Source organism: Bufo bufo, chromosome 1, assembly GCF_905171765.1.
Source record: "Bufo bufo chromosome 1, aBufBuf1.1, whole genome shotgun sequence".
In the NCBI taxonomy this organism is placed as follows: Eukaryota; Metazoa; Chordata; class Amphibia; order Anura; family Bufonidae; genus Bufo; species Bufo bufo.
Window position 1 is genome coordinate 525,970,951 of NC_053389.1, and position 15,341 is coordinate 525,986,291.

The window sequence follows — 15,341 nt, forward strand, 5'->3', positions numbered from 1 at the left end:
TCCACACAATCCTGCATATGTTCATACCTAATACTACTATGCACAATCATGCTTACCCCTCTAGAGTGAGAGGAATGAGTTGAATGTAACGCATGGATCACCCAATTTTTATTCATCCAGTGTAAATTATCTCCAGTCAAATGCGTTTCCTGAAGGCAACATATAGCCGGCTGAAACCGCCCCAAGTATTGAAAAATACACTGTCTTTTCCGTGCATCAGCCATCCCTCTCACATTCCAGCTTAAAACTCTAATCACCTGTGACATGGTAAAACATCAAACCATACTTGAATCTCCCAACCGACTCAGACAACATTTGCTCATAGTTCAAGACCTTATCCCTTCCCCCCAACATTCTCCCTGCCCCCCCACCCCCCTCCCTCCCTCTCATACTCAGGTTACTATAACTGGGGAACGCTGTCCCCTCTATATCCACTTCACACATTAAAACAGGGTAATCCGGGAGCAACCTACCCCCCAACCTACAATAATCATAACAGATAATAACACGTTTCCTCAGGTAGAGAATCCTCCCCACATCTGAGAAATACATTTTACTCTCTCATCCACCTACTCCCTCCTCAGGATCTACCATGTGGTAGCATTACATAGTACACTCCTTAACTGGTGCAACATTTAAAGCAACCTTAGAGTGCAAATGCATATATAAAGTGAACAAATGAAACCATATATCTGCCTCCTTCAAGTGTCCAGGGCTCTACTTCTCAATTGTCGCTCGTGGACGTCCAGCCACTGCGCCGCCTCCTCCGGATCTTCAAAAAATCTGGTGGATCCCAATGCCACCACACGCAGTTTAGCAGGAAACAGCATAGCGTACTGGACTTGTAGACCTCTCAGCCTTTTCTTTATATCCATAAATCTACTTCTCCTCCGTTGTACTTCGTTGGAGTAATCCGGGAATATGGACACTTTGACCCCATTCAGGACCATCTCCTCATTGTCCCTTGATTGCCGCAGGATAGTGTCCCAGTCTTTAAAATGCAGGATCTTCGCCAGTATAGGACGGGGAGGTCTGCCTGGCGGAAGCGGCCGCATGGGGACTCTGTGCGCCCGCTCCACCGCATATAGGGAAGATAGACCTTTCTCATGGAACAACTGATGCAACCATTTTTCCACAAATTCTGTGGCATTATCCCCCTCCGTCTTTTCTGGCATTCCCACAATCCGCAGATTATTCCTTCTGGACCTGTTCTCCAAATCATCTGTTTTGGCGTATAAGGCAGCTATGTCCTTAGCAGTTGTTTTTGCCGCCATTTGCAAAGGCTGAATATCATCTTCTATGGTGGACACCCTTTTCTCCAATTCAGAGGTGCGCTCTGAGATCTTGTGCAGGTCATGCCTAATTATAGAAACATCCGACCTTAGGCTGCCGACTTGTACTGAGAGTACTTTCAGGGTACTGTTGCAGCTGGCCACAGTGGCCATAATATCTTTCAGTGTGGGCTCTTCATTGGCCGCAGCCTTGGGGCCTACTATATTTTTAGCTGGATGTGCCGTGGTTAATGGCGGCCAATTCACCGCATCTAGGGCCTCACCATCGAGGGATCCGTCCTCATGTTCAGAGGGGGTATGCGCATCCGTCTCCTTCGCCTCAGCCCAGTCACCCACACCGCTATCAGCACGAGCAAACCTGCTCAGTTTGGCAGCCGCACTCTGGCTCAACTTTTGCTGTAAGGCCGGCCCCTCTTCTTCCTCGGCGCCATGCTGGCTCACCTCTGGCCTGTCAGCCCGCGGCCCTTTGCTGGACTTCCTCGGCATGTCGGAGCTCACCAAGTCACCACCGCACCCTCCGGTCACTTCACTACCACCAGGTAAGGTTGGATCGATAATTCAAAGAGTGCTACCACTCGATTACTCAGGATGCTGGCAGGAGCTACGAGCGGTGCGACTTACTCCATGCGCTCTCAGGCCACGCCCCCCAATTATTTATTTTTACCAGTGAAACCAATATAACATCTCAACATTCACAAATATACATTTCTGACATTCAAAAACAAAACAAAAACAAATCAGTGACCAATATAGCCACCTTTCTTTGCAAGGACACTCAAAAGCCTGCCATCCATGGATTCTGTCAGTGTTTTGATCTGTTCACCATCAACATTGCGTGCAGCAGCAACCACAGCCTCCCAGACACTGTTCAGAGAGGTGTACTGTTTTCCCTCCTTGTAAATCTCACATTTGATGATGGACCACAGGTTCTTAATGGGGTTCAGATCAGGTGAACAAGGAGGCCATGTCATTAGATTTTCTTCTTTTATACCCTTTCTTGCCAGCCACGCTGTGGAGTACTTGGACGCGTGTGATGGAGCATTGTCCTGCATGAAAATCATGTTTTTCTTGAAGGATGCAGACTTCTTCTTGTACCACTGCTTGAAGAAGGTGTCTTCCAGAAACTGGCAGTAGGACTGGGAGTTGAGCTTGACTCCATCCTCAACCCGAAAAGGCCCCACAAGCTCATCTTTGATGATACCAGCCCAAACCAGTACTCCACCTCCACCTTGCTGGCGTCTGAGTCGGACTGGAGCTCTCTGCCCTTTACCAATCCAGCCACGGGCCCATCCATCTGGTCCATCAAGACTCACTCTCATTTCATCAGTCCATAAAACCTTAGAAAAATCAGTCTTGAGATATTTCTTGGCCCAGTCTTGACGTTTCAGCTTGTGTGTCTTGTTCAGTGGTGGTCGTCTTTCAGCCTTTCTTACCTTGGCCATGTCTCTGAGTATTGCACACCTTGTGCTTTTGGGCACTCCAGTGATGTTGCAGCTCTGAAATATGGCCAAACTGGTGGCAAGTGGCATCTTGGCAGCTGCACGCTTGACTTTTCTCAGTTCATGGGCAGTTATTTTGCGCCTTGGTTTTTCCACACGCTTCTTGCGACCCTGTTGACTATTTTGAATGAAACGCTTGATTGTTCGATGATCACGCTTCAGAAGCTTTGCAATTTTAAGAGTGCTGCATCCCTCTGCAAGATATCTCACTATTTTTGACTTTTCTGAGCCTGTCAAGTCCTTCTTTTGACCCATTTTGCCAAAGGAAAGGAAGTTGCCTAATAATTATGCACACCTGATATAGGGTGTTGATGTCATTAGACCACACTCCTTCTCATTACAGAGATGCACATCACCTAATATGCTTAATTGGTAGTAGGCTTTCGAGCCTATACAGCTTGGAGTAAGACAACATGCATAAAGAGGATGATGTGGTCAAAATACTCATTTGCCTAATAATTCTGCACGCAGTGTAATAAGCCTTATTTCACTGACCCAAAACACCTCATCCAGCACACTGGCACCAATGACCTCAAACAAGAAAACACCACAGACCAAGAAACCATCACAGACAAATTGTCACAAATGGTTAAAAGGACACAGCTAAAATTCCCCAGCACAATGATTATCCTATCTTCTCTGCTCCCAAAAAAAGACATCCCTCACCAAACAATCCAAAGGATTAATGCAGAGCTGGCCTCCAATCTCAGATCGTCAACAGACATACAACTGGCACAGCACCTTACAATCACAGCCCACCATCTGTATGTCAACAAGTACCTTAACAAACAAGGAGTCAGCCACCTTGCAAAGGAACTTAAAGAGGACCTTTCATCTGGCAAAAAATTGTGAACTAAGTATCATAATCTGTACAGCAGCACCCGGGGATCTCACTACACTTACTATTATCCCTGGGCGCCGCTCCGTTCTCCTGCTATGTCCTCCGGTATGTTCGGTCACTTGGTTATAGTAGGCGGAGACTGCCCTTGTTCTCCTGGGCGTCTCCTTCTCCCAGGCTGTAGCGCTGGCCAATCGCAGAGCAGAGCTCACAGCCTGGGAGTTTTTTTTCTCCCAGGCTGTGAGCTCTGTGCTGCAATTGGCCAGCGCTACAGCCTAGGAGAAGGAGACGCCCAGGAGAACAAGGGCAGTCTCCTCCTACTATAACCAAGTGACTGAACATACAGGAGGACATAGCACGAGAACAGAGCGCCGCCCAGGGATAATAGTAAGTGCAGTGAGATCACTGGGCGCCGCTGTATATATCATGACACTTAGTTCACAATTTTTTTCCAGATGAAAGGTCCTCTTTAAAGACATGGTACTTAATAGACCCCAGAGACCACAAGAAAGCCCTAACCCAACACACAGATGGCAAACTCCAATAAACCGTTACCAAAGAGAGTGCCCACAAGCATGGCAAATGTGGAGGAAACCGCTTGCCCCACAATGGCAACATGGAGCAAGGGAGGACAGGAACATGGCGGAGATCAGAACTTTATGTAGCAATTTATATAACATACTGATGCCACACTTACAATGGCCCCCTCCCCCCAATAATACTGAGTCCTATGAAATTCTCTGCTCATTACAAGGTAGACCGACTCAAAATGAAATCACTAGTCATCAGTAGCTTGAACATCCAAGGGCTGAATGTCTCAGCTTTTGGATCCAAAACGAATGATCCAGACTTTAAAAAGAGACTTGAAAACATTGATATTCAAATCCTCCTGGAGACATGGACCCGGGCAAAGGATGAATCTCTCGCACCCATGGGATACAGGGAATTTTCCATATCTTCCCAGAAAAACAAGAACATTAAACAGGGTCGCCGTTCAGGAGGCATACTAATCTGGTACAAGGAGGAGCTTACAGAGCACATCAAAGCAATAAAACGAGGTGACAGCTACATCTGGATCAAAATAAACAGCTCCATCCTCACCTGTCAGTCTGACATGTACCTGTGTGCAGCATAGATCCCCCCAACAGAGTCCCCTTACTACAAACCTGACATCTATGGGGTGCTACAAAGAGAAGCCAGACACTTCCAGTCTCAGGGCAGAGTGCTCATCTATGGAGACCTCAACACCAGAACAGGCCCAGAGAAGGACTATCTGACCTCTGAGGGGAACACATACTGTACATACTTGAAGGAGAGAGCTATTACCAGGAACCAATGCAGACAGCAAGAAACAGCTACGACAGGACAGTAAACAAACGTGGGAAAACCTTGTTGAACCTGTGCTGGAGCCTCAGCCTATACATAATAAATGGACGAACCAGGTGCGACTCCCTTGGGAGATTTACTATGAACTACCATGTAGGCAGCAGTGTGGTGGACTATGCCATCACAGACACAGACCCCATAAACATCAATGCCCTCATAGTCACCCCTAAAACACACCTGTCAGACCACAACCAGATATTGCTGTACCTGAAATTCACTAATTAGCCGACCACACAACAACCTCACTAGACCGGTCTCTACTAACTGCCACAGTCCTTCAAATGGCCCAAACAGTCTGGCACCGAATACACCAACATGACCAACACAGCCAAAATCCAAGAACTGCTGACAAACTTTCATACCAACTCATATGAACTAAACCAACAAGGTGTCAGCCATGCAGCGAAGCACTTCAGCAATATCTTACATACCATGGCAGTACTAGCTGGCCTCAAGCAGACCAACTCCAAGAGATCCACCAATAAACAGTCCCAAAAATGGTTTGACAGTGAATGCAAGGCTCTACATAATTCTCTAAGGGCAGCCTCTAACCAAAATCACAGAGACCCCAACAACTGGGACCTAAGGGACACCCATGACAACCTACAGAGGAAATACAAAGACACCCTCAGATGGAAAAAACAGAGCCACATCTCCCACAAACTCCAAAAGCTGGAGGACTATAAAAGTAACTTTAAGTCAAAATTTGCCAGGGGTATGAATAATTATGGGCAGCACTGTACATTAACCAACTGGCTGTAGCACTGGAATCCTCCTCAGCTCCAGGCCTCCTCCTGCATTACCACGAGGAGAAGTTCCTGCTGTATGCAGATGACGTCCTACGCTCTCCCCAACAGAGAGGGGCCTACAGGATAGCCTGGCAGTACTGGAGAGTTTCTGCACCAGATGGGCACTGCCCATCAACCCAAAGAAGACGAAAGTGATGGTATTCCAGAGGAAGAATCTAAATAAAACCTCCACCTCCCCATTTATACTAAATGGCTCCACACTGGCGACCACCAACAGTTACACCTACCTGGGACTGGAGATTAACCAGTCAGGGAGCTTTTAGCCAGCAGCAGAGGCCCTGAAAGAAAAAGCCTGCAGAACTTTTTATGCCATCAGAAGGCAACTTTACCACCTAAAACCACCGATGAGAGTCTGGGCAAAAATATTCGACAGCATCATCACTCCAAACCTGCTCTATAGCAGTGAGGTATGGGTCCCGGTCACCTACCCTGACCAATCAAAATGGAACTTCAGCCCAACAGAAGTCTTCCATCTTGAGTTCTGCAAGTATCTTCTCCAAGTCCGTTGCAGCAACTCAAACTCAGCATGCCAGGGAGAGCTAGGCAGATTCCCACTATGGCTGACTATCCAGCAGAGGGCGCTCTCATACTGGGCTCACATACAGAACAGCAACCCCAGCACTCACCACCATAAAGCCTCACTGAGCCAGGGAGCCAAGGCCATACCATGCGCTCTGAAGCAAAGCACCAGCAGCCAGCCCAGCCAAGACCACCAACACAGCCTGACAAAAGTCCAAATAAAAGAGACTATAGAAAGCTGCAAGGAACGATACCTAGAGGAATGGAGGAGTGACCTAAAGAACTCCCAGAAACTCACCGTCTACCAAGCACTGCAGAGGGAGTACACAATGGCCCCTTATCTGGAGAGGCTGCACCACCACAAAGACAGACAGACCCTAAGCCTGTACCGTCTGAGTGCCCACAGCCTGGAGATAGAGGCAGGGTGCCACAGACAGACATGGAAGCCCCGGGAGGAGAGACTGTGTAGACATTGTGGCCAAGGGGCCCTGGAGGATCAGGGGAACTTCCTGCTACACTGCAGCAAATACACACCAGTGAGAACTGCCCACTTCCAGAGACTCTCCGCCCGCATCCCGGATTTCAACTCCACAGATGAGGAGAGAAAACTCTACATCCTAATGGGGGAAGAGGAAACAACCGTGCAAATAGCCGCATGATGCGTCACTACCTGCCACCAACGGAGAGGAACATGATACCCCATAGACTGTATACCCCTTATACTGCCCCCTATACCCCCCTCCCCTATGGACTGTATATCCCAGCCACCCATACTATCCCTTATATCCTCCACACCCTTATGGACTGTACAGTCGTGGCCAAAAGTTTTGAGAATGACACAAATATTAGTTTTCACAAAGTTTGCTGCTAAACTGCTTTTAGATCTTTGTTTCAGTTGTTTCTGTGATGTAGTGAAATATAATTACCTGCACTTCATACGTTTCAAAGGCTTTTATCGACAATTACATGACATTTATGCAAAGAGTCAGTATTTGCAGTGTTGGCCCTTCTTTTTCAGGACCTCTGCAATTCGACTGGGCATGCTCTCAATCAACTTCTGGGCCAATTCCTGACTGATAGCAACCCATTCTTTCATAACCACTTCTTGGAGTTTGTCAGAATTAGTGGGTTTTTGTTTGTCCACCCGCCTCTTGAGGATTGACCACAAGTTCTCAATGGGATTAAGATCTGGGGGGTTTCCAGGCCATGGACCCAAAATGTCAACGTTTTGGTCCCCGAGCCACTTAGTTATCACTTTTGCCTTATGGCACGGTGCTCCATCGTGCTGGAAAATGCATTGTTCTTCACCAAACTGTTGTTGGATTGTTGGAAGAAGTTGCTGTTGGAGGGTGTTTTGGTACCATTCTTTATTCATGGCTGTGTTTTTGGGCAAAATTGTGAGTGAGCCCACTCCTTTGGATGAGAAGCAAGCCCACACATGAATGGTCTCAGGATGCTTTACTGTTGGCATGACACAGGACTGATGGTAGCGCTCACCTTTTCTTCTCCGGACAAGCCTTTTTCCAGATGCCCCAAACAATCAGAAAGAGGCTTCATCGGAGAATATGACTTTGCCCCAGTCCTCAGCAGTCCATTCACCATACTTTCTGCAGAAGATCAATCTGTCCCTGATGTTTTTTTTTTTAGAGAAGTGGTTTCTTTGCTGACCTTCTTGACACCAGGCCATCTTCCAAAAGTCTTCGCCTCACTGTGCGTGCAGATGCGCTCACACCAGCCTGCTGCCATTCCTGAGCAAGCTCTGCACTGGCGGCACTCCGATACCGCAGCTGAATCCTCTTTAGGAGACGATCCTGGCGCTTGCTGGACTTTCTTGGATGCCCTGAAGCCTTCTTAACAAGAATTGAACCTCTTTTCTTGAAGTTCTTGATGATCCTATAAATTGTTGATTGAGGTGCAATCTTAGTAGCCACAATATCCTTGCCTGTGAAGCCATTTTTTTGCAACGCAATGATGGCTGCACGCGTTTCTTTGCAGGTCACCATGGTTAACAATGGAAGAACAATGATTTCAAGCATCACCCTCCTTTTAACATGTCAAGTCTGCCATTTTAACCCAATCAGCCTGACATAATGATCTCCAGCCTTGTGCTCGTCAACATTCTCACCTGAGTTAACAAGACGATTACTAAAATGATCTCAGCAGGTCCTTTAATGACAGCAATGAAATGCAGCGGAAAGGTTTTTTTGGGATTAAGTTAATTTTCATGGCAAAGAAGGACTATGCAATTCATCTGATCACTCTTCATAACATTCTGGAGTATATGCAAATTGCTATTATAAAAACTTAAGCAGCAACTTTTCCAATTTCCAATATTTATCTAATTCTCAAAACTTTTGGCCACGACTAATACCCTAACCCCCTATACCCTTCCCTTATTCCCACAACCGAATCCCCCCCTTCCTTGTTAATGCTTTGTTTTGCTTTGGCAATGCTAAATGTATTTGGTCCTGCCAATAAAGCTCTTGGATTTGGATTTGGACCGCAAATAGAGTGGCCTGCACTTTCTCTATACCTGAATCCAATTAAAAACCTATAGGATCAGCTGAGTTGCCATTTAGAGGCTCGTCACTCTGTACCCCAGAACCTCAAAGACCTGAGGACCGCCCTTCAAGAAGAGTGGAATGCCATGCCTCAGCAGACAATAAGTTGACTTGTGAACAGCATGAGACGTCTTTGTCAAGTGGTAATTGATTCTCAGGGCCACATGAAAAGTTTTTGAGACATTGACAGTTTTTGTGGAAGTATACCCACCATTGTTGTTGGCTTTTGTTTCAATAAATTGTTTGAGATGAGGAAATCACCATTGCATGCTTCTACTTATATGCCCTACTTTCATTATATAATATCACAGTAGCGTGAACTTTTTATGTTTTCCACAAATTTCACCCGAAGGCCAAATATCCCTAACTTTTTGTGAGTAGTGTTATATATATATATATATATATATATATATATACTGTATATATAGTAATGTGCTTCAGGTTTAAGTTTACCATTATGAAATGCTTTTTAAGGGATATAAACATTTGATTTACTTTTAATGGCTTCATTCCTGTGTAAATTGCAGTAAACTGGAATCCTCTGTGCTTCAGTTCCTGTGTGATCCTCCAAATGTGTTTATCTGTGAATAAAAAAAAATATTAGAGATTATGTGTCAGTTCTGAACTGAAATAAATATCCATTGCATTTCTTTGTGAATTTATTAAATAATTTGTAGCAATATAATTAAAGGTATATAAAAGAAAATAGGAGACAGGAGGCCGCGCCTCATGTATGTGGCTGTATAACAGTTGAATCGCACTATATATAAGAAGCGCTTACCATTTGTTGTTGTGATGAGCCACAACAACTGTAGATAGCCTTGCTGGCATTTGCCCGTCCAGCGTGCAGGATCCTGTACTGCTGCCAAGGTCCTTTTCTCTGCCTCAGATGTGGCAATAGAAATAAAACTTTAAGCAATAAAAACGGGGATTTTGAACCTTTTGTAGCTGCGCTGTAAACAGGCGACTACGTGCCAAGTAATATTCTTAAAAGAAGGATTTTTATTCTATGGTCACCATAGAATAAAAACCCTTCTTTTAATAATATTACCTGGCACGTATTCTCCTGTTTAAAGCGCAGCTACAAAAGGTTCAAAATCCCCCCTTTTTATTGCTTTAAATATAATTAAAGGGGTTTTCTGAGAGAGTATTATTGATGGCCTATCCTCAGAATAGGTCATCAATATCTGATTGATCGGGGTCTGACTTCCGGCACCCCCCGCGATCAGCTGTATGAAGAAGTCTTGGCACACCAGTTAGCACTGCAGCCTCTTTCTAGGCTGCGATACTTTACCCAATACCTAAAACCACAATGGGGAAGAAAAACCCCAATCACTCAGATTTCAACATGTCCTAGCTGCCTGGGGATCTGTGGATGACACTTATGGAGGGGGATCTGTGGATGACACATACCGTTTATAGCATCTTATGCTATGTGTCATCCACAGATCAACCCCATATCAGTGTCATACCGGGATCCCTCTCCCTATAAGGCCCCATTCACACATCCAAAATTTGCGTAACGGAATTGCGGACCCATTCATTTCTATAGGGCAGCACGACGTGCTGCCGTATACGGAAATGCGGACCCACACTTCCGGGTACGCAATTCCGTTCCCGAAAAAAAAATGCGGACCTGCAGATTGCCGCTGTTACGGACGTCTGAATGGAGCCTAACAGTGTCATCCACAGAGTGGCACAGATCCCCCCCCCTCATAACCGTGTCATCTACAGATCCCCCTCCCTATAACAGTGTCATTTACAGATTCCCCCCCCTCCCCCCGTAACAATGTCATGACATACAGACCCCCGATCCCCCTCCCTATAAAACTATAAGAGAATCATCCACGGATCCCTCCCCCTATAACAGTGTAATGACTCATGACATCCACAGACCACAGATCACCCTCCCCACCGCTCACATTTGAACATGATTTCTCTAAACGGTAAAGTAGTAAACACTGTAATCATCCAGGCTGCACTGACATTAACTTTAAAGGGGTTCTGCACTTTCATTTAACTGATGATCTATCCTCTGGATAGATCATCAGCTTCTGATCGGCGGGGGTCAGACACCCGGTACCCCCGCCGATCAGCTGTTTGAGAAGGCACCGGCGCTCCAGCAGCACCGCGGCCTTCTCACTGTTTACCGCCGGCCAACGGACTGACATCACGACTAGTATCAACTAGCCTGAGCACGGCTAAGCTCTGTTCACTTGAATGGAGCTTAGCCCCGCCCATGCTAGTTGATACTAGTCGTAACTCGTGACATCACTGGGCAGGCGGTAAACAGTGAGAAGGCAGCGGGGCTACTGGAGCGCCGGTGCCTTCTCAAGCAGCTGATCGGCAGGGGTCCCGGCTGTCTGACCCCGGACCCCCACCGATCAGAAGCTGATAATCTATCCAGAGTATAGATCATCAGTTAAATTAAAGTGCAGAATCCCTTTAACTTTTAAATCAGGAAGATTCAGGGGCAGCCGCCAGCCAGCTCTCCTCTCAGAATCAGTCAGAGTCTGATCTAATCTCTCTAGTTAGAATAGAAAGAGACTTAGTCAGTCCACTCAGTCACTAGTCACTACTTGTAAGTTGTACCTTATTATTATTAAGTTAACCTGCTACACCGTCACCACTAGGTCAGGCTCAGTCAGTCTCAGTCCAGTCTGTTCGGTATCGGTAGGTTAGGGTAGGGTAGGGCCACGCCACGCCACACACTGTCTGTCTCAGTCTCTAGTCTGGGCCTGGCTGGCTTAAAGGGCTTCTGTCACCCCACTAAAGTCATTTTTTATTTTTTTTGGCAACTTAAATTCCTTATAATGCGATATATCAATATATAATGCTCTTACTCATTTTGGTTGGGCAGTTTCTTCAAAAAACAGACTTTTATAATATGTAAATGAGCTCTCTACCAGCAAGTAGGGCGGCTACTTGCTGGTAGCAGCCGCATCCTCCTTTCATAAAGATGCCCCCTCCTCGCTCGGCCGCTCCATCCTCAATGCGCCTGCACCGATGACGTCACATCTACACCCGGCGCAGGCGCACAGAGGATGGAGCGGCCGAGCGAGCGTCCTCCTCTCAGTGCCCCTGCGCCGACTGAGGACAGGTACGGCGCAGGCGCCAGATTTTGAACGCAGACAGGGCCAGCCAGAGGACGAGCGCGTTCGCTGGCCCTCTCAATCAACATGAGGAGGGGGCGTCTTTATGATAGGAGGATGCAGCTGCTACCAGCAAGTAGCCATCCTACTTGCTGGTAGAGAGCTCATTTACATATGATAAAAGTCTGTTTTTTGAAAAAAACTGCCCAACCAAAATGAGTAAGAGCATTATATATTGATATATCGCATTATAAGGAATTTAAGTTGCCAAAAAAAAACATATGACTTTAGTGGGGTGACAGAAGCCCTTTAACCACCTCCGGACCGCCTAACGCAGGATCGCGTTCCGGAGGTGGCAGCGCTGCGCACAGTCACGCATATACGCGTCATCTCGCGAGACGCGAGATTTCCTGTGAACGCGCGCACACAGGCGCGCGCGCTCACAGGAACGGAAGGTAAGAGAGTTGATCTCCAGCCTGCCAGCGGCGATCGTTCGCTGGCAAGCTGGAGATGTGTTTTTTTTAACCCCTAACAGGTATATTAGACGCTGTTTTGATAACAGCGTCTAATATACCTGCTACCTGGTCCTCTGGTGGTCCCCTTTGTTTGGATCGACCACCAGAGGACACAGGTAGCTCAGTAAAGTAGCACCAAGCACCACTACACTACACTACACCCCCCCCCCCATCACTTATTAACCCCTTATTAGCCCCTGATCACCCCTAATCACCCCTGATCACCCCATATAGACTCCCTGATCACCCCCCTGTCATTGATTACCCCCCTGTCATTGATCAACCCCCTGTAAAGCTCCATTCAGACGTCCGCATGATTTTTACGGATCCACTGATAGATGGATCGGATCCGCAAAACGCATCCGGACGTCTGAATGAAGCCTTACAGGGGCATGATCAATGACTGTGGTGATCACCCCATATAGACTCCCTGATCACCCCCCTGTCATTGATTACCCCCCTGTCATTGATTACCCCCCTGTAAAGCTCCATTCAGATGTCCGCATGATTTTTACGGATGCACTGATACATGGATCGGATCCGCAAAACGCATCCGGTCGTCTGAATGAAGCCTTACAGGGGCATGATCAATGACTGTGGTGATCACCCCCCTGTCATTGATTACCCCCCTGTAAAGCTCCATTCAGATGTCCGCATGATTTTTACGGATGCACTGATAGATGGATCGGATCCGCAAAACGCATCCGGACGTCTGAATGAAGCCTTACAGGGGCATGATCAATGACTGTGGTGATCACCCCATATAGACTCCCTGATCACCCCCCTGTCATTGATTACCCCCCTGTCATTGATTACCCCCCTGTAAAGCTCCATTCAGATGTCCGCATGATTTTTACGGATGCACTGATAGATGGATCGGATCCGCAAAACGCATCCGGACGTCTGAATGAAGCCTTACAGGGGCATGATCAATGACTGTGGTGATCACCCCATATAGACTCCCTGATCACCCCCCTGTAAAGCTCCATTCAGATGTCCGCATGATTTTTACGGATGCACTGATACATGGATCGGATCCGCAAAACGCATCCGGTCGTCTGAATGAAGCCTTACAGGGGCATGATCAATGACTGTGGTGATCACCCCCCTGTCATTGATTACCCCCCTGTAAAGCTCCATTCAGATGTCCGCATGATTTTTACGGATGCACTGATAGATGGATCCGATCCGCAAAACGCATCCGGACGTCTGAATGAAGCCTTACAGGGGCATGATCAATGACTGTGGTGATCACCCCATATAGACTCCCTGATCACCCCCCTGTCATTGATCACCCCCCTGTCATTGATTACCCCCCTGTAAAGCTCCATTCAGATGTCCGCATGATTTTTACGGATGCACTGATAGATGGATCGGATCCGCAAAACGCATCCGGACGTCTGAATGAAGCCTTACAGGGGCATGATCAATGACTGTGGTGATCACCCCATATAGACTCCCTGATCACCCCCCTGTCATTGATCACCCCCCTGTCATTGATTACCCCCCTGTAAAGCTCCATTCAGATGTCCGCATGATTTTTACGGATGCACTGATAGATGGATCGGATCCGCAAAACGCATCCGGACGTCTGAATGAAGCCTTACACGGGCGTGATCAATGACTGTGGTTATCACCCCATATAGACTCCCTGATCACCCCCCTGTCATTGATCACCCCCCTGTCATTGATCACCCCCCTGTCATTGATCACCCCCCTGTCATTTATCACCCCCCTGTCATTTAGCACCCCCCTGTCATTTAGCACCCCTCTGTAAGGCTCCATTCAGATATTTTTTTGGCCCAAGTTAGCAGAATTTTTTTTTTTTTTTCTTACAAAGTCTTATTCCACTAACTTGTGTCAAAAAATAAAATCTCACATGAACTCACCATACCCCTCACGGAATCCAAATGCGTAAAATTTTCTAGACATTTATATTCCAGACTTCTTCTCACGCTTTAGGGCCCCTAGAATGCCAGGGCAGTATAAATACCCCACATGTGACCCCATTTCGGAAAGAAGACACCCCCAGGTATTCCGTGAGGGGCATATTGAGTCCATGAAAGATTGAAATTTTTGTCCCAAGTTAGCGGAACGGGAGACTTTGTGAGAAAAAAATTAAAAATATCAATTTCCGCTAACTTGTGCCAAAAAAAAAAAATTTCTATGAACTCGCCATGCCCCTCATTGAATACCTTGGGGTGTCTTCTTTCCAAAATGGGGTCACATGTGGGGTATTTATACTGCCCTGGCATTCTAGGGGCCCCAAAGCGTGAGAAGAAGTCTGGTATCCAAATGTCTAAAAATGCCCTCCTAAAAGGAATTTGGGCACCTTTGCGCATCTAGGCTGCAAAAAAGTGTCACACATTCTAGGGGCCCAAATGTGTGGTAAGGAGTTTGAAATCAAATTCTGTAAAAAATGACCTGTGAAATCCTAAAGGTGCTCTTTGGAATATGGGCCCCTTTGCCCACCTAGGCTGCAAAAAAGTGTCACACATGTGGTATCGCCGTATTCAGGAGAAGTTGGGGAATGTGTTTTGGGGTGTCATTTTACATATACCCATGCTGGGTGAGAGAAATATCTTGGCAAAAGACAACTTTTCCCATTTTTTTATACAAAGTTGGCATTTGACCAAGATATTTCTCTCACCCAGCATGGGTATATGTAAAATGACACCCCAAAACACATTCCTCAACTTCTCCTGAATACAGAGATACCAGATGTGTGACACTTTTTTGCAGCCTAGGTGGGCAAAGGGGCCCACATTCCAAAGAGCACCTTTCGGATTTCACAGGTCATTTACCTACTTACCACACATTTGGGCCCCTA

At 46.7% G+C, this 15,341-nt stretch overlaps 1 protein-coding gene across 1 annotated transcript in view; it reads right to left on the reverse strand.

Moving 5' to 3' along the window:
* The window catches only part of LOC120981927 (V-type proton ATPase subunit S1-like), a 122,697-nt gene that overhangs the window by 40,352 nt on the left and 67,004 nt on the right, over positions 1–15,341 (reverse strand). The window contains exon 6 of the mRNA XM_040411730.1: positions 9,400–9,485. Coding sequence (XP_040267664.1) covers positions 9,400–9,485 — 86 coding nt within the window. The remainder of the gene's footprint in view (positions 1–9,399; positions 9,486–15,341) is intronic.